Genomic DNA, 21,552 nt, shown 5'->3' on the forward strand with positions numbered 1-21,552 from the left:
ATATTGGTGATAAAAGTTGCGTGACGAGCAAATATCAAATTTAATTACATTAGCTGAGGTTTCATTTGATTTTGTTACCAGTTTGTAATTTATGTTACAGAACATTAATTTAAATGTCATATGTTTGTGGAATGCCACCGATCCTAGTGGATTTCGTCACAGGCCTTCAGTTCAACTTCACTTGTTTTTATTATTTAAAAAAATAGATATTTGGCCAGGCCTCATAAATAGCAAATCTCCATTGTTAATTGCTACATGTTTTACAAAACACGTATAAACATTTTTTCTAGGGGTGTACGGGCAAAATCGTCCCTCTATTAAAATTACCTTAGCGTGACAAAAGCGGGTAAAAATGTGTTATTTTAATGCTAAAATGGGTCAAAATATAGGCCATTGTGGCCTAAAATTTGTCCCGGTGTTTCGAGCCAGGAGGCACCCCCTCGGTATGCCTGTGATTTTCCCTTTTGGGGTAATAAAGACTCGTTATTACTCTTCCAAAGAAGAGAGGCTTGCAAACATTAGATCAGATAAGCCACCAAGTGACGAATTTGTACTGTTTGGATGCTCAGGTTGGTTGCCATATTTTGCATAGTAGAACAAGCTTACTTTGCTCGCGACTTTTGAACCCTAGCTTTTAGTGTCGTTTTTTTACTTCAAAACTAAACTGCAATTATAGAATGTTTTGTACTTTTCAGAAGCATAATTTATTTGTTAGCAAATTGAAAGATGGAAAGCGTGGCGGTATTATATATCAAGTAATAACAAGAGAGGGATACATTAAGCATAAGTATAGAAAGAAGGTTTTTTAACTCTCAGTTATTCTATTCTACCAATGCATGTGGTGTACCCCTAAGGCGTAGACCTATACTTTGCACTTCTGTCGCAGCGTTTCACACTAGCCTTAAGCAAAGTAAGAAATTAAAAGGCCTGCCACATCCCCACGGATTGAACTAGTGACGTGAAATTCTCACATTCAACACTATCGTACGATCACAGTTGCCAATAAGCTTTTGACTTAAAATTGATCACATTGCTACTTCCAAGGAGGTGTTAATAAATTCCATAGTTACGTCTCAAGGAAGAGAAAAAGTAATATAATATTTTCAAAATTTAATTTACAAGGAACTCATATCCCGGCTCATGATATCTCAATGGCTCACGTAAAATTATTACTTTTCTGCAGGCCGTTACTTTTTTCCATTACGCTAATACCATCATTTGATATGTCATAATGACCCTTTTGGTGACATTTGCGGAAAAGAATATATTCTCTGTAGAGAAAATACTCTCTTATTATCCTCTCATAGGACACATTAAAGGAGGGAGATACATTTTTAAAGAAACCTTCTTGTTCAAAACTTTTGGTACTCTAAAATAACCAAATCTAGCCAGATAATAATATTAAATAGGTCTCGATGGAGGAATTAGTGAAGTTAAATTAAAATGATAACTTAAGGGTAGAAGCCTGGCAGAAATATTTCATATTATAGCAGATGATTTTGGGACGAACTTATCAAAATTATGCTTAGTGAGAAATATGTTGATTTGTGAGATTTAATAAAAATCAGACATACGAATAAACCACAATGAGCGACCGTACATAATAGTAATAGACTGAAAATAAGCCTGATATATTTTAAATGTCTGCGATATGAACACCATATATATACGGACTCCATTTTTAAAGCATGTAATAAAAAATCTACACATTTACATAATATTATTATATAAATGTTAATCCTTGTTATTCCGTGGTTTATCAATGTAGTCGCGGTATACAGGTTATTCAAAATAATAAAGTAAAAAATGTACAGAACCTGTATAAGGAATCAGCTGTAATTCAAATCATCATTAGAAAAACACCTGAACATCAAAATAAAAAACTTGAAAGTGTAATTAACTGGTATGACATGATAAGTAAATACAAAATAAAGTTGTGTGGCAGGCGTGGTTTCGATCAATAATGCCTAACCGATTACACTGCGGGCTTAAGATGGGCTTCAAGAATTCTTTTTTAAGGGGGTACTACACCCCTGCCCAATTTTGTGCCTATTTTTGCATTTTTCTCCAAAATTATAGCGCATTGGTGACAAGTAAGATATGTATATTATAGGGGCAAGGACTACAACTACTACACTGGAAATTTTATTTCAGCACAGACAACAGTTGTGGAGTTACAGTCAAAAATGAGGGAAACCAATATTTGATCAATAAATCAATAACTACTTGCCTTGAGTTGCTGAATTTTCAGTGCAGTAGTTGTAGTCCTTGCCCCTATAATATACATATCTTACTTGTCACCAATGCGCTATAATTTTTGAGAAAAATGCAAAAATAGGCACAAATTGGCCAGGGGTGTAGTACTCCTTAAATTTAAGTACAATATCAATATGACACCTCAATACGGGCGAAAAATGTTCATGAAACATGAGTCCCATGGAGTTCATCGCCTCTTTTGTCTTCAGTTTCTCACAGCTGATTGGCTTCCAAGTACAATCCTAGAATCACAGGACACTAATGAACCACCGGCCTGAATATAGACCCTATATTGTCTATGGTCTGAAGCTTCAAGACCATGAAGACCGCGAACGGCTAGATTAGGGGTGGACATTACTAGAGTTGGGTATACGTTGCAAATAGACCAAAAGTTCGACAGTTTGTACAAACAAATTGCAAGTATTACACCGTTGCTTTGATTTCTTTGTGTAAAAATAGGAGTGATAGCAATTGGAAATATGAGAGGTTAAAGTAAATAACGATTGCCTTTTATGTTTCGTGATTTTTTAATGTTAATTGTCTCAATATCAAATTGCTCGATGCTTATTTTGCTGGTTGTTTCTGTGGTTGCTCTAATTAGTTAAAATCACATGAAACTGTGAGGGAAGATGCCAGCATAATTGTACAACCGACGTGCCTTTCAATATATCTATTCAAAAGCTTTGTCATCCGAGTTAATCTTTCATATCCAAGTGACACTACCCCAGTGTTATTGAACGTTTGTGTGAAGAATTATAATTTATACGATATACCAGCATACACAAAAACATTTTAAAAACGTTTTTTATAAGTTATATTTTGGCTTTTGGTTTAGGTAAAAACGTTTTAATAACATTAAAATGTCGGGTTATATAAAGGTCATGAAAACGTTCTAAAACGTTTTGTATGAAAACACACTACAAAAATATTTTAAAATGTTTTCAAAATATTATTGTAAACAATTTTTCAACATTTTTTACCAAATATTTTTTCAACACTTAAATAACATTATGTTAAGATATTTGCTCTCAGCAAACACAGAAATGGTTTTTTTAATGTTTTTTTTTCAAAACGTTTTTATAACATTTAAATGCCGGGTTATATATTATTATTATTATTACTTATAATCTTTATTCAGGGTAGGCCCGAATCAGCTAACCGCTGGTCTTACCCGGGGCCCTGCATAATACATATATACAAATTTAAGACAACATAGCATAAAATATTTAACTTCAACCACCATATCAACATAACATATCAACCATATTATAACAACAATATAATAAACTCAATACAGTGAGGCAACCTAAGCACCACACAAAATATTAATTAGTGCTGTTTAAAGTGATGTCTCTTATACATCTCCTTAAAAGAAAGCAAATTTAGAGAATTTCTAACACATAGATCAATATGGTTCCATACTTTAACACCACTATAACTAAAAGAATGTTTAAAACACTCGATATCATAACCATTATTGAGTGGTGGAAGAGCTAGCTGACCAGAAGTAGCTTGTCTAGTATTACGATCATGGTTATCACTTACAAAATTGAACTTCTTAGATAAGTACTGCGGTGCTAGATTATGCAGAGATTTATATACCATAAGCGCTTTAAAATACTGATTGCGGACTGAAAGCCGCTCCCATCTAAGTTCATTAAACATGTAATCCGAAGGAGTGAAAAAGTCAACACCTAAAATAATTCGCTGTAAATAATTTCTGTAAAACATCAAGTTTAGCAGTGTCATTTTTAAAGCGACCATACCAAGCTATGTTACAGTAATCAAAATGTGGCTGGACTAAAGCTTTGTAAAGAACATTAAGAGTGTTTATATCCAAGTAAGGTTTTACACGACGTAAAAGAGCAATCTTACAAGAAACCTTTTGGATAACGTTCTTAACTTGCTTATGCCAATTCAATTCATTGTCAATTAAAACACCCAAACATTTCATATTATGTACACTTTCAAGTTCACAACCATTAATCATAACAGAAAAATCATTTCTTTGCACATTCTTAAGTTTAGCACCTGTACCGAGTAACATAATCTTAGTTTTGTCAGTGTTGAGAATTAATTTATTATTGTGCAACCACACCATAAGGGCGTCAATATCAGAACTTAATTGGTTAGAAATGTCACTGACATTATCACCATCAACAGACAAAGTGGTGTCATCAGCGTACATAGAAATGCTACCATGCTTAATTACATCACACATATTATTGATAAAAATTATAAACAACAAAGGACCGAGTATACTGCCCTGAGGAACACCAGTATTGACATAAAGGTCATGAAAACATGAAAACATTTTTAAAACGTTACTGCAAATATTTTGGGCAAACATTTTTCGCAAAATATTTTTTCAACCCCTGTTTAAAATGTTTTGTATCAATTTTTCAAAAATGTTTTTTTTAATTTTATTTAAACGTTATGATACCCTTTATATAACCCGACATATTAAACGTTTTGTGTAAAACATTTTTATTTGCTGCGAAGTAGATTATCAAGAAATGTTTTTTAATGTTATGAAAACGTTTTATACCCTTAATATACCCTTTTATAACCCTTTGCGAATTATGTCGAAAACGTTTTGTGTTTGCTGGGATATAATAGATAAAATAAAAAAACAAAAATATGAAAGTAAAAACAAAAAAGAACGGAAAAGTAAATAAATAGATAAATAAATAGATAAATAAATAGATAAATAAATAAATAAATAAATAAATAAATAAATAAATAAATAAATAAATAAATAAATAAATAAATAAATAAATAAATAAATGAATAAATAGGCGGAACGTTGTGTCTTATCTTTATTTATTTATTTATTATTTGAAGGGTTAGTGATGACCTGTGGCAGTGTTAGTACAATATTATGTTCATTAAAGATAAGTTGGTATGCCTTTTATTATCTTAAAGTTCTAGGAAACCTGATAATGTCGAAAATCAGAAATTATCAAATACAAACCAACCACATTTGCAGGCTCTCATACTCTAAATATCAATAATTCTCTAGTTCTCAATAAACAACTTTGCCGGAAATTCATTGATTTGACCGAAGTTTACTTTGAAGTTTGATACATTTCTTGTTTGGCAATATTAAGAGTCACGGCTTATGGTATAGCGAATCACCCCTTGAATTTCATTTTCTGAGCATCTAAAGCTTTTGATAAATCCGAGGCGTGTGCTTACAAATGAAAAGACTGACTCCCAGGTCACTTGAAATCAAAAGCCTTACGTGACTTAAATGACTTTTGCTGCAATCTTTACCCTCTGTTGACCGTTTGCTTGTTTCTGTGAGTTTGTTGGCTAATAAAATTTAAACGATAAAAAGAAATGAAAATGAAGGCCGGTGTAAAGTTCGGAAGTGCCTGTACACCAAACGCAAGTCAATTGAACCCGTGCAACTTATCGCGAATTCACGACCGTAAACTTTAGACACTTCTTTTGTCTAGATTGGCACCAACCCTCTCATGTCACGTTTTCATGTCAGAAATTAACATAACTCAACAAACCGAAAACAGAATTTGTCTTCGTTCAACTTTTCAGTGAACAACAAAAGACTAGAATAAAAGGTTTGCCCACACGTACATTGCTAACACTTCAAAATAACAATGAGATCCGAAACCGAAAACTGAAACAGGAACCGAATTTGAAATTCTGGAAAATACTGGACCTAACGGATACGATTTTTTGGTTTCTATTATATAAGTGTCCATTAGAGGGAGGGGCCGTATTTAGCATTATCTTTAGATATTTAATTATCTTATTTATTTTCTACCCGACTTAAGGGATCTGGAATGAGCGTTTTGAGCGTTTCGACAGTATTTTTTGTGGGACATCGGACATATCGAATTGCATTCTGAGTACGAAGAAAGACTTTCTGATATCAAATAATTTACATTTTTTGAAATTTTAATACGATATAATACAAATTTTATGACAAATTATTAAAATTTGATATTTTTCACAGTCCTTGAAGTAAATTCTACAAATCTAATGATATATTCTTAAAGTGTATGTAGCTGGGCTCGTTTGAAAATATTTTATGATGACCAGTCGATTGCAAATCGATGCAAGTTTAACATATGTTTCAATGTATGGGGGTCCTTCCACCTCGTTTTCCCGCTACGAGGCCGCGAACAGCGCCCTCACTGTTTTTGACATGCTCTCAAGACTGCAAACCCGATTCTGCCATTTTTTAATTCGCGGACCTATTTTCGCAATAATTATTTTTAAAAAGCGACTTTTTTGGCGACTCAAATTTATGTATAGGCTTTACACACTTCTATTTAAGCTATAATTCGCCACTCTTTCTGATTAATAAGTCTAAAGACCAGCCCAAAATACCTCAAAAAGTTTCTGTATTTTACCGGAACTCATTAGGGTTACACAAATGGCGCATTGATTTAGTGGTGTGCCCCCTTCAACCTTTTCGGTAAATCCCATAAGCCTTTGCGCGCAGACCTCTGATGTCGTCACGTTTAATGTGGACCGTCCCATGACTTCCAAATGCACAGTAACGATGTTTGCGTAGAAACCAACTAAAAGCATGCGTCACATTCATTTTAGCTGGTTTATTCCGTGTAAGAAAATAAATGGTGAACAATATGCCAAATATGGACTGGTTTTCCCCGCTTGTAGGCACGTTCGTTTGCTAAACCGTACACATCCGCGTGACACAAATTACGACATCATAGTTGTATCCGCACTAGGCTTATGGGAATAATCTAAAAAGGTGAATTGCGGGTGGGGGTTGGTCAAGACATCTTTTTATTTTGCTTCCTATCTATATATATTTACCGCTACGTGTATCAAATAGCTTATACCTCAAGAGTAAATTGTCTCTTAAAAATACGTGAAGTAAGCAGTCGATTATTATTAGAAACAAGGATAGGAATATTATATTTCTAGCAATTTTATCACTCACACAAGAACAGACCCACCCCACCACGCCCCTCCTCACACCACACACACCATCTCGCACAACCAAAATCCTAAAAAAAACGGGACCCCCCCTTCACCATGTTCATATACGCATTGATCGTGTCTATGGCGAAATTGTGTACGTGGAAGACTTAATCATCAACTGACAGTCCGAGATGGTTTTCAAAATGCGCCAAGTTATTAATTTTCAAAAAGAAGATATCCTGAAAATGTAGTATATTTGTAATGATTACTGCTTACAGTCCCTGCTTGGTAACCTATGCTAATCCAAACTTCCTCTCCAACAGCTAGATCCAAAGTGGCTCCGTTACTGACCTGGTCGCGCTGCGCTGTCCTAGTAAATATGCCCACAACTGTTTCCCCATTTATATTTAGAAAACACACTGGACCGGTGCCACCACCTGCATATCCACAACTAAACATGAAGGCGTATGTCCCAGGTACACTGCAGGTAAATTTTCCGGATGTCTGATCAAAGTCATTACCTTTATTGGTGACGAGGTTGTCCCAGTTTCCCAAAACATCTCCAACGCTCACTATTTTGTCTTGAGTGTTCACCGCTGTAAACGCAGATTTCTGCTTCGGAGGAGCCACACAAGGTTCACCTTTCTCGCCCTTTGATCCAAGTCCTCCTCGAGGGCCTTCGGCCCCGACAGGGCCCTGTGGGCCAACCTTGCCAGGCGTACCCATGTTTCCTTTCGAGCACGGAGAGCTCTGTGCTTCCAGAATTTCCCCTTGTTCACCCTTCTCTCCTTTGGCTCTTCCGTCGCTTTGACATGAGTCCCCTTTGTCACCTTTGACCCCAGGGTCACCTCTTGACCCTGGTAGGCCATGTTGTCCGGGAATCCCGGGTATGCCATTCTGAAAGCATGTATTGATGGAAGGCGAGTGATTCTCAACTGGTTCATGAGTCGTTTGGCTCGAGACGATTCCTCCACAATGGAAGATAACATAAAAGACGGTTGTTATACAAATGAAAGAAAACACTGCCATTGTACCCCTCAGCAAGCTGCAAAAATAAAATTTAAAAAAAAACGTAATGAAAATCATATTGATCTACTTGAAACAATCATGCAATCAAGACAATTATAATATGCAATTAAAATAAACTTTCTAGATTCATTTACAGAGCATAATCTGAAGGAATCGGATAGCAACGTTTGCACAGTATTTTTGTGGGAACCTGAGAGCACATCAGATACACCATACGAGGAATGTTCTTTGAAATTCGCGATATAGTACAAATGTTTTGGCAATTATTAAAAATTGATATTTAACAGTCCTCGAAGTAAACTTTATAAATCTAATGATATGTACTTAAAGTGTATGTAGCTGGAAGGAAAAGCCGCCCATCATTTGAAGATATATATTGAAGATATACATTTTTTTTGTTATCAATATCAATTTTTAATAATTTCCATAAAATTTGGTTTACATGTATATCGCGAATTAAAAAAAAAATCAAAATTATTTGATATCAGAAGGACATTCCTCGTATTCAGAATGCAATTTCATGTATCTGGTGTGCTCCCATGTCCCACACTGTGAAAACGTTGCTATCTGACCCCTAAAGCTATATACGGTTACCTCTCGTAACCAAACCAACCTTTTTATGTTCCTTTATGGTCCCAAAATACGATCAATATTATTCCCAAAATCAAAAGTCAACACAGATCCCGATTTAGCCATCTTTGTGGCGCCATTTTTAAGTCCAATGGTCAAAATTAACTTTGACCACACGTAATCCTGTGGGATGTGGGAGTGTGTCATCAATGTGGTGCAATTTCGTGAAACAAAATTGATTCTCACAAATCCAATCTTGCAAGAATCAAGAGACCTTGAATAAATCCATCAGGTCTGTAGATTACACATAACATAAAAAATTTCATCTGATCAAGACCAGTCAAAACTTGCGTTGTTCTGGACGTTTTATCAACTTCGTCAGCAGTGTTGCTGTTTTGAAGTGCTGTGTGATATTTGACTGGCAACTCTAGAAGTTGGAGCAGCATCAACCCCTGTGTCAAAGTTCTTATGCAACACAGGATCGTACAGATGTGAAAGTTGGTAGGTTTTAGCACGTGGTTTGAACTTTGCAGTTGCCCCAAACAAAATTCCAGTGGATGATTTCATTGCAGCCACCGAAACAGCATGCAAATGGTTGCCGAATTCGGAAGCCATGCAACTGAAGGCTGAGATCGCCAGTTCACTAAGGAATGCTAAGTTACCTAAAGATAACGTCACTAAACAGGAAAGGCAGGCTATAAAGCAGCTTAAGAAGGATGACTCCATCATGGTTGTACCAGCAGAAAGGGGAAAGCAGCTGTGGTGATGGACAAAGAGGAGTACGAGAACAAGATTAATGGTATATTAAATGACACCAAAACTTATGAAAAGCTTACTGTTTATCCCACCCCAAGATACAAATCCAAGCTTGTGTAAATCCTCATTCGGCTTAAAGAGGAGGACAAAATTATTTACCAACAGTATCAGTTCCTATACCCTACTGTTGAAAATGTACCCCGTATATATGCCACCCCTAATCACAAACCTGATAACACCCTGCGCTCGATCGTGGACTACACCGGGTCCATAGGATACAACACTTCAAAATGCACTCAACGATGTTCTTGCACCTTTGGTTGGCAATACCGAATTCCATGTGAAGAATTAAAAGGACCTCGCACCACAAGATCTGGCGAGTGTTATGATAGAGGAAGGAGATGTGTTTGTGGTATCCTTATTTACGAACACGCCCATCAAGAAGGCCCTCGACATCGTAAGAAATAGATTGCTCCAGGATAGTGAGTTAAAGAAAAGAACATTGCTTGGTGTGGAGGATATCATGGAACTTTTGGAATTTATATTAACAACAACATATACTTCACATTTAGGGGCCAGGTTTTCCCACAAAATTTGGGACAGTCATGGGAAGTCCGGTAAACCTAACGGTTGCTAATCTCTGTTGCCACTGCCCCATCGGAGTGTAAGCCAAAACTTTTATGTGGATGACGTTTTGGAGGTCATAGATCAAGGATTGAACCACACAACAACTCACTGATCATATCAAAACCATCGACACCACCAACAATATCAAAGTTACCAATGAGGAGGAATCAGATGGGCAAATCGCTTTCCTGGACACGCTGATCATACGAAACCCTGACGGCTCCATCAAGTTATTGGTTTATCGTATGAAAACTCATACTGATTAATACCTGTCACTCACACCACCTCTTTACCAAGAAATGTGAGTCATACGCACCCTTTTTGACCGCATGGAAAAAATTGTAACCGTTGATGAGGACAAACAGATCGAGGAGGACAAGATCAGGCAAATCACTCTGCAGATATCCCAAGTGGTCTATGAACAAAGTTCGCCAACAAACGATTCACAAACCAAAGAAGAAACGAAAAGGAAAGACGAGCCCGACAAGACCAAGGGTGTGGTTGTTATACCATACGTAGCTGGCGTATCAGAGCAGGTCCGGAGAGTTCTACGAAAACACAGTGTTGCCACTGCCATGAAATCCCACTGTACAACCACTTAGTCCACCCCAAAGACAAGAGGGACCCCATTTCATGCACAGACGTAGTTGACCAGATGCCTTGTCAATCATGTAACAGATGTAACAAGACCTATATTGGTGAGACTGGTAGACAATTAAACACCAGGTTATCTGAACACATATGGGAGCTGTAAAGAAGGCATCTAAACAAAAAATTACCAGATCTAACAGAAAACAATCAGAAACTGAACAAACCAGATCAGCTATTTCTGACCACCGTTGCTAGGGACAATCATGTAATAAACTGGCGCCAACATCATAGATAAGGAAACAAACAGCAAGACAAGATGGATCAAAGAAGCAATTTGGATCCGGAGGAACAGCGGTAAGCTCTTAAACGGAGATGAGGGGCCTACCAACTTTCGCATCTGTACGATACTGTGTTGCATAAGAACTTTGACACAGGGGTTGATGCTGCTCGAACTTCTAGAGTTGCCAGTTCAATATTACACAGCACTTCTAAACAGCAACGTACACTACTGATGAGGTCAACCGATATTGATGAAACGTCCAGAAAAATGAAAGTTTTGACTGGTCTTGATCAGATGAAATTCTTTATAAAAGAGTCAAGAGAATCAACTTAAAACGTATTACTTTTGGAATAGGAATGATTTAGGAGAATTTTGATTCTCGCAAGTTTAGGAATCGTTGGAAGAATGGGTTCTCTGTCTTGTATACGTACATGGAAATTACCAACAGTATTGCGTTAGGACTACACATGCGTGTAAATCATTTTCTTTTTTCTAATTTATTCTATGGCGTTATATAAAATTGGTGAAGAGAATTTGTGAGTAATGCTTAGTTTTATTGTATTGTGAATGTATTGTAAGTGCAGAATTTACTAATACCCGAATCGTACCTTCATCACCATATCTGTATTTTGCCATAAATCATGAATTTTATAGTGTGAGTATTTTAGAAATAATCAATTAACAAAAAAACAAAATAGCGTTAAACGTAAATTACCCCTCAAACATAGAAGTTAGGTCATACAGGGTGTCACTGAAAGAACTGTATCGTCAGAAACGTAATTGTTTGGGTATTTTAACGCCACAACTAAACATAACTAAATACTTGGTGTGGTTGAGGAAAACATCAACTATTACATACTTTTTGAATTTTGACAATTGACCATAGCGTTCTTGAAATATAATAATTTTATGAAGCTCCCTCATTTTCAAGCCTTTCCACGGATTCAAATAATTATCAATCGATGATCTACGAGTATATAGTATAGTCAGAGTGCTAAGGCCATCTTGATTTAATATTTCGTCTCAAAGCTCCGGCGCGTATTAGTAAAATTACATTAGCTGCATTTATTTTTAGCTGTTTTTATTTGCATCACTTCTAACAAGCCACATAAATGTCCACGCCGTTTACGTCCCGTTCCTGAATTTTATGTGAAATTTTCAACGTGATTGCTGCATACCATCACGACCGTGGGACAAAAACTCTAATGGAATTGATGTGATGCAGCTAGCAGCCAATACAAAAAAATGGCAATTTAGTGTGGACAAACTTAATTTTGATCATTTGACTTCAAAGCGCTACATTCTTCATTTAAAATCCTTTTCATTCATATTTTCACCAAAATACTCTTAGAAAGAGAAAAGGGTATTTCATAATATGCAACAACATTTTGAAACAGACTTTTCAACTTTGAGGAATTTTAATTAAAACCTTTGAATTTGTTTTGGACCACCCTATATGATATGATGCGTGATTTACACCAATGCGCTGGTGTAAGTTTCGACATTTTGGCAAGTGTGCCAACTATATATACATTTGCATATAATAGTTAGACCTCCCAGACGCGGTTATCCTTGAAGGCCTAAGGTGCAATATCGCCAGCCTGCTACTTTAATTGCCTGAGTCCTTTTGGTGTAATTTGGAAAACAAAGTTATAGTACAAAATATGCATTAAAGAATGCACAAGAACAAATGATATTGAGACACATTAAAAGGAATACTTAGTAATCAGAAATAATTAGGGTGATTACGTAACTGATGCATGTTTGAACAATATGTGACCGTCCTGGTCAAAATGCTCGTAAAGTCGGCCCCTGGTCAAATTTGTTTTTTTCCATGTTTAGAAAATATATATCATAAGCTTTACAATGATATATCATTTGACTTCAAACGATATCCAGAAGCGGATTTATAACTTGTTAAACTTTGCTCCTTCAGTAAAAGGGTACATTATTTTGGCACTACATTATTATCTCTCTTTTTCCACATTGCTGGTATTAAATATCAAATGGTCATAATTGGCGATCACTTCAAATCATCCCCAACTCAACGAGGTTCAGGAATGTCCTTTCATTGTTAATTGTTGGTTAACCCACCACTTGAAGCAAACAAAGACTTATGCTTTTTACTAATACTATACATAAGTATAAGCTTATTATCCTCTTCAACAATAAGATTGGTGTTTGACTCCCAACATGTAGGACAAACATTAGGGACATATGAAAACAACCTCTATGCACATTTTGCACTGTAACTCGAAATATAATTTGCCGACTTTACGAGCGGTTTGAGATGGACGGTCACATATTTAGTACTTTGTTCTCAAAATTACAAAAAAAAATTAAGTTGGGCAATTATTCTAGCATGGTGACGATATACAAATGCGATTTTTATTACAAAATGATGGTTCACTGTTAAAAATGCCCGGGTTTTATTTTACGGACGTACGTGGTTTTTTCCTCCGTTTAAAAAAAGACAAAGTTTATGAAAATACAGAAACGTTCTGTAAAACCTGGATAAAAATAAAACCCAGAAACATTCTGTAAAACAACAATAACATTCTGTAATGAAAACGAGCATTCTGTAACAAACGGCCCAGCTGCCAGTAATTTTTGCTGTTTTTGCTGTTTTTAAAAACAGCAAAACTGCTATAAAAAAGAGAAAAGTTTTGTAAAAAAACCCAGAAAAGTTTATAAATCCGGAAAAAATAGAAACATTTTGTAAAAAAAACCCAGACACATTCTGTAAAAAACGGAAATAATCTGACATTCTGTTAACAAAACCGGACAGTTCTGTAAAACAAAACCAGACGATTGCTGACAGTTCAGCTGCCAGCAGTTTTCTGCACGGAATGTATTTAACAGTGCACTGTACCGTTCTTAGTTTTATAATTTACGTAATTATCTTAATCCATACCTGGTATCCAATATGAATTCAGCTGTGAAACACAGGTGACAGAAAACAAACAGAATTCCAATTCACGATTCTTAAACTTCGTCGGCGATAGTTTAATCTCGGGTTCGATAATGGTTTACCAAGTTTTGCTTGTCGTCTGAAATCATATACGATGTTTGGCAAAGATGTAAGCATTTTGTATGTTAATGAGTGTTCATGTCAAAAGTCAACAATGTGTTCATCTCCTACAGAGAAAGTCTTATACAGGGTGCGCCAAGAGCTTCGACTAATTAAATTTACTAATTATAGTCTTCACCAGCTGGCAACTACAAAATGCCTCGCCAGCAAAGTGATTACATAACTCTTTGGTAACTGGATCACACACCTGTTGGAATTGGTAGTGCATGTCAAAGACTTTGTGTTGCGATCATTTTGATCCTAGGGTGCAGAATTCAAAAGCGTGATCCAGTTGACATACCGTAAAACCCCGTCTACAAGCATATATGTGACGCGATCAAGCAAAATCAGTCGGAACTCGGAGATATTAAATTTTCAGTTTTTTATAGGATAGTAAAACCATTTACAAACCTGGATTTTGCAGAAAACCCCATTAAAATTGAACAACCAGTTCCAAAGATATGAACAATTAAAGATTTACCAAAACAATAGGAAACAAAAGGAAATAGTTCCTTTGTTTGACTATATCTCAAAATCAATATTTCCGAGTTCCGACTGATTTTGCTTGATCGCATCACATATAGTGTTTTTTATAAAAGCTTGATTAATTCGAAGCAAGCGTTAATATACCAATACAATAGATCGGTCTTAAAATAATGCTTGTTTGTATATGCTTGGATCCGTAATTTATTTGCTCTAACTCCATAATGGCGACTGGATTAATGTAGCTTTCATCTGAAGCACACTATATGCTTGTAGACGGGGTTTTACGGTAGTGATAATATGATTACAATGAGTGATCAAAAGAAAGGCAGGTGTAAGCGACTGCAGCAAAATTTATCCCTTTTGTTTCGTCAAGTGGATTGTTGGTCACACTTCAAGACAAAAGAATCTACCTTAGGCGCTTCATTTGAATAAACATGAATGAACTCGCTAGGCGATGACCTTCTCAACGGTTCCTATGCTCACGATGATTAAACTTTTGATATCAAATTTGGGTATCAACCTTCGAAGGAAAGTGTATAGAAAATTATTATATAAATTATTTTGCCATAAATCAGACTGGGATTAAATGGGGATGGAACCAGTGGCGACTTTTTAATTTGTTACCGTTGAGTACATAATTATTAAAAGTGTATTTTTCTTCTTCAGGCCTCTTCAGTAAAACGTCGTTATTGTATTCATTAACCTTTCCGATACTTCCCAGATTCGATTGCATAAAAACAGAGACTACGTCACTGTCGATGCGAAGATCGGCACTTTGCACGTTGAACGGCGCAGTAACGATTTGCGCATCGAAGATGACCTATTTTCGGTTTCTTTTGTAAAGGCTTTCGGGAATTTCCGAAATGATTTACCATGAATACGTTATTATTATTCATGTCATTGTAATCACCGCACACTGCCGGAGTCAAAGATAGCTAAACCAGTTCCTTGGATCAGTTAGTTTGTATTATAATGATAATAGAGGGTAACGTTATCGACGTTTAGCGGTGCAAAGCGTCGGTTTGTGCCTTTGTCGCGGTGCGCTCTCGGCGAATCGCTTATGTCACTCCATAGGTTATAGGTGCGGTTTATAGTAATCTGGTATTCGTCATTATATGGAAATTATTATAATATACCGTGCATTGTCTTTACATTTACACATCTTTTGTTCATGATTGAAGAAAGGTCATTATGTCTATTTTGGGCATTATCTGGATATACGAATTATAGGCCTAGCATCATAAGAAAAATAGAGCTAACATCATGAACATCTGTTACAAGCAAAATTGGTTGATTTCATTTTTGTATCGTTAAACTATAGTAACTTATTTCAAGCAATATTGATAACGGGTGGTCTGGTCGTGATTTCTGCATATCAACAAATAACAGGCTACTTTAAACCGTCCCTATCTAATTTTTTGAAGTGCTTCACTTAATTCGCCGAGCGCAAGTATACGACCATGCGTGCATACGAATGTCTAGGGTGTGCGCTTCTTAGCTGCAAGGCCCTGTGTTGTTGTTTAATGGTTTATGGAATGAAGTGGTCAGCGAAAGCCTGTAAAGTTGTTGAGGCTTGCGGATCAACGTCTAGGCGTTGTGCCTGTGCGTAGCCCACTTTAAATCACTGCGGGTTTTTTTTTACGAAAATGGTTTCGAACTGTCAAAAATCGATAACGTTGCCCTCTGTTGTCAATATAATTACAATACAAGGGAATACGTAAGGTTTATATTAAGTATTTGCTTTTTGTTACTATGAGATAATCACACCAATTATTCCAATTCCAGTGACACCTCATTTATTTCTCTGGACCTTTTAATATATTGATATGGGTGTAGCATTTTTCTGTGAAACGTCAATTATATAACAGGGCTGTAGTGGTTTTTTGCATGCCCCTTCAGTGAACATTGCCTAATCCTATTCCTAGGAATATGCATGAGGTGTCACTGGAGTTGGAACAGATAACAGTTTGTACAACCACTTTTCATTATTGCTATCCTTAAAGTCGCATACAACAGTCACAATGTAGAGTATATAGTGTGATTTAAAAGTCGTATTAAATGTTGTTACTCTTCGTAAAGCAAATATCCCGAGAACGTGGTATATTTCCAATTATTACTGTTAACAGTTCCTGAATTTCCAAATCCGATCCAGACTTGGTCTCCCTCAGCAAGCTCCACCAAAGCGCCGTTGGTCGCCTGATCATGGCCACCTATATTACTGTACGTACCAACAAGAGCCTCACCGTTCTTCATGAGTTGCCCGATTGGATGGTTCGCATCCCAGTCGCAGAGACTGAACATGAATACGTATATTCCTGGCACACGACAAGTAAACTTCCCCGTGGTTTGATTAAAGTCATTCCCCTTGTTAACGACGACGTGGTCCCAATCACCTAATGGACTGCTAGTTGTGACAGCCTTATCCTGACGGTTCACGGCCGTAAATGCAGACTTTCGTCTTTCAGGAATCTCACTTATCTCTCCTTTCTCACCTCTTTCTCCCGGTTGGCCCGGAAGACCCGGTGGGCCGGCAGGTCCAGTCTTGCCGGGTCTTCCTGCTCTTCCTTCAGATCCCGGAAGGCCATCCTGCCCCGATTCACCTTTGACTATACTGGGATCGATATCACAGGAGTCTCCCTTCTCACCCTTGACCCCGGCATCGCCTTTTGACCCCTGGAGGCCATGTTGACCGGGGATGCCGGGTATGCCGGCTTGACAGCATGTATTACATTGGCTAGGTGGCTCAGTGGTAGCCATGGTAACGTCGAATAACTGAAGATAGCACGTCATGATGACGCAACTAATTGACAGAATTGTCATGGTTATAAAATGATGTAGCTCAGACTGCGCGACTGAAAAGAGAACAGAAACGTAAAGGAAATGTTAATGTTGGTCTTTCTTGTTATTGTTTTTTCTGTTGGAGCTTGGAAGTAATAATTGATACCATGCTTATCTTGTCTGACTTGATAATTCGTAAAAATGACGCACAGTGGAGCATATACTATACTGCGCCAATAAAGTATCCTTACACTTGGAAAAATAATCACAATTTCAAAACTGAACAATATTGGGGTAAATTAGTTTTTTTAATAGATGCACTATCTAATCCTGCACATTATGACACCACATTGAATCCAATGTGACCTTACGAAGTACAGTTATAAGGAATTGAATAGACGAAGGTCCAGTTTTAAAAGTCACACAAGTCAGTTTGGAAATTGTGATTATTTTTCCAAGTGTAAGGATACTTTATTGGCGCAGTATATTATAATACATGTAGCCCTCCTTCAGTGTTGCTACATCCAAGTGGGTACAAGTCGACGTAGATTCACTTCCCGTATCAACTTGTCGCTTTTCTACCTGATTTCAAGCTGATTTAAAATGTGGTTCATATCAATTCTAAGCGCCCTTTAACATGTTTAAGTAAAGTCATTTTTCATTGAATTTACAACCGTATGACAAAACAGGCAAAAATAGTAAATTTTTACACGAGATTTGCAATTTATAGAGACTTGACCATTGCTCATTGCGATGAATCTTGTATATAGTGTGCTCTTTCATTTAATGACATAAAAAAAGGATCAACTTTCAAAACCTACATCTCGGTCAAAAATTGTGCGTGAATAGGCCGTTGTCAACAGATTGACCACATTCGCCTTGCTATATAAACATTGAATTGTTTGGTGTTAAAAAAAACATATATCATAAAGTCAGTCATCTTTTACGAGCGTATATTGTGAAATGTGTTAATAAATCATAGACAGTAACACCATGGCTATCAAAAGATAAAAACAACAACATTGAATTGCGTCATCTGTTGACGTAATGAAAAAAAGTTTAGCGGAAGTGTTAGCTTTCGTTCGATATAAAAACTTTTCTGATTGGATGAAAGAAACTATCGGTTTTTTTACAAAACCAATAACAGAGGCCGTATTTTCTACTAATCACCAGCTAGAAGCTCACACAGCTTTTATGATGCTATGCACTCAACCGTGTAGTGTAATCACAGACTGTGTAGAGACAATGCATTGCTAGACTCCCTGTTCTTGGATTAATTTGTGAACTCAGGTGTATCGAGGTGGAAACTGTACATAATGCATGTATTAGAGTATCCAAACCTTTCGATATGAAGATCGCCCGTTTTTAACCCGTTTTACATTTCAATGTCGAAATAAGGTTAAATCGAGGGCTTAGAGCCAGAACTAGCTATGTCCATTTGTTTTCTCAATTACATATGTCACTCATTTCGGTAACAAATGGACGGTTAATTCTGCCCTCCATAAGAAAATGTAAGTGACTTTGTGGTATATGCATGGTCACCTGCGTCTAACTAACTGTTCAAGTGATCATGCATATACCCCAAAGTCACTTGTATTTATTATGCAGGGCATAATTAACCGTACATTTGTTGCCGAAATGATAAACATGTAATTGAGAAAACAAATGGACATAGCTAGTTCTTGCTCTAAGCCCTCGAAATGTTGTCAGGTCTGCGGACGTATATATCGACGTCGCTACAACCATGACCCGAACCATGATAACGTTAATTGAACGTCGATTTGACCACTTACGCAACCTTTCAAATCCGACGGTCGTTTCAATCGTCGATTAAACGTAAATTCAACATTCATTTATCAACCTGTGCAAGTGGGTCATTACATCAGAAAAATATCAAGGTCAATATAGAGTTCAATGTGGATTGACCCCTTTCACCTAAGTAACGAATACAAAAAATCTAAGTTTAAGTTTTTTGAAGCGGAAATGAAACCATTATAAAAGCAATCTGAAAATGTGCACAATGCAGTGCGGAACTCAAAGTATGACCTTTGACCTTTTTCCCTATAAATTGAGAGAGGCGCATCACAAATGGATGAAACTATATATTTTTCTTTTTGAAATATAACCCAGTATAAAGTTTAACGAGGCATCATCTGGTATGCAGCTTGCTCCCCCTGTGGTAAATGTCAATTGTTCTGGCTCATCCACTATCATGAGGCATGCACCCCCCCACACACAAAAAATTGATAATAGTTATCCGAATTTCCAAACTGACACATACAAAATATCGTCGGCCTGCCTGCAAAAAACAAGGCTCCATTTCTTCACACGTGCCAAAGTTTATTGCATAAAAGTACGAAGCTTGCACCTATATGGGTACCAAACTGCCTTCCCTCTTTTCAACATAGGCTACTCCTTCCCAGTTTTAGTTTTACCTTTTCCATAATTTGGAACATAAAACCATCTCATAACATTAACAGCCCTTATAAGGCCATTGATTTCGTAAATTTTATATGCGCCGCATGCCATTATTCACAAATCACTGATTTTTGAAAAAAGATTAGAAATGCAAATTGTGCGTCCAAAAATTCTTTCTGTCGACAGAAATGTTCATGTACCCCCCTTGTCCCTTCACCGGGGGCACGGACTGATGACAATAATATAAATATTCTTACCTGAAAATGATGGTAGATAACAACTAGCATAAGCAGACTCCTTTTTGTTGCACTTTCAAAGTTAACGGCAGTGGTATGAGGCTTTTAGACATTCTGTTCGTGAAAAACAGGGTTCAAGTTGCACTGAATTTACATGACTAAAACCAGTTCCAGAAAAAAAAACCCGATAGGCCTACTCGACTTTATCATGTTTATGTATAGTTAATTACACTTTGTGGTGTGATCAAGCAATCTGAGTGAGTCTGAAAACCAGTTTGCTTCTTTTTTAGAACACCTTGTATAGAAACTAATAGGTATAATAGGCGTACTGTAATTGAATTCGAGCATTATTATGCAGGAATTCGTTGTGTTGGAGTTACAAAACAACTATCGAATGTGCTGGGAGTTGACCATTATTAATGTGATTTAAATTAGTTGATTTTCTGCTAAAACGTTCTAAATGTTTAGACCTACATACTCAGAATAGTTAGTTCATTATATCCAAGCCCGGGGCACTTCAAAATAAAATGGATAAAGGTGCAGGGCTGGCACTTTCGCAGTAAAGGGCATTCGGTGAGAGCAAAATGTAAAAGATATGGGGTCAATGGGTGAAAACATGACCTTTTTTTTTTAAATGGAACCTCAAACATTGAATTTCTACTTCTAAATGGCTTCACATTTCTTTGTATTTAAATAAGTAACAAAATCAGTGTTAAATGGAAGTTGCTGTTCAAATTGAAAAATAAGGGTCTTTGGGTCCCCGTAAAAAAACAAAGAAAGAGAGGTGCATTGTTTTAAAAATACAAGATAACCTTTGAAGCACACACTGTAATAAATATTTCACTTGAATTTGCTCTTTGCTTTTGCCAAAATCATCATGCAGTTATTGTTAACTACATGTATGCACACAACACAAGGGCACTCACATAGGTAATTGACGCGTACTAGTAGCGCTGTGCTGTGGAAATATGAGATTTTTCAAAATATCTGAATTTTTAATCCGGTACAAGCTTTAATACCGGGGGAGCATGCATTTGTATGAGAAAGGAAATCTACCATCTTATCCAAACTCCCGTGTTAATCCAATGCACATTTTGCTTTACCGGGCCGCCCTGACTTGGTCGCGTTTGGAAGAGGAGTGCCACCAAACCGTAATAGGTACAAATTTAGTACTTTCTATCTATCAAGTATGATTTATTTTCTACATGTCAATCTTTAAATTATTAGCATAGTCTTTATAATAACGGTGGAGCGCCTTGATGAGTAGGCCTAAATGATAGCAAACCAGTGAAAAATCCCCAAAACTCAGTCAGTGGAGCTCCACCCGTACATGTCAATAGTGTCATTATCGATTGGATTAGTCGACCGTAGCGGACAATTCGATTGCTCATTGGATTAATATTATCACGTGGTACGAAATGTGCATTGGACAATCGATTACTATAATGGTTTAGTACTGCATATTTCGGTTTAATCTTCACTAAGCGGGTTTATGGCTGAAAAGGTCACGGTGAATTTGCCGTGGACAAAACTGCACT

At 36.7% G+C, this 21,552-nt stretch overlaps 1 protein-coding gene across 1 annotated transcript; it reads right to left on the minus strand.

The window, feature by feature from the left end:
- Positions 1-7,281: 7,281 nt before the first annotated feature.
- On the minus strand, positions 7,282-20,109 carry LOC140154529 (uncharacterized). The gene is made up of 3 exons (XM_072177098.1): positions 20,036-20,109; positions 16,651-17,434; positions 7,282-8,218 (listed from the first exon to the last, which is right to left on the minus strand). The coding sequence occupies exons 2-3, from the start codon at positions 17,400-17,402 to the stop codon at positions 7,390-7,392; spliced, it is 1,581 nt and encodes a 526-aa protein (XP_072033199.1). The 5' UTR covers positions 17,403-17,434; positions 20,036-20,109; the 3' UTR covers positions 7,282-7,389.
- Between the last annotated feature and the right edge of the window lie 1,443 nt (positions 20,110-21,552).

Source organism: Amphiura filiformis, chromosome 6 (assembly GCF_039555335.1).
Source record: "Amphiura filiformis chromosome 6, Afil_fr2py, whole genome shotgun sequence".
Classification (NCBI taxonomy): Eukaryota; Metazoa; Echinodermata; class Ophiuroidea; order Amphilepidida; family Amphiuridae; genus Amphiura; species Amphiura filiformis.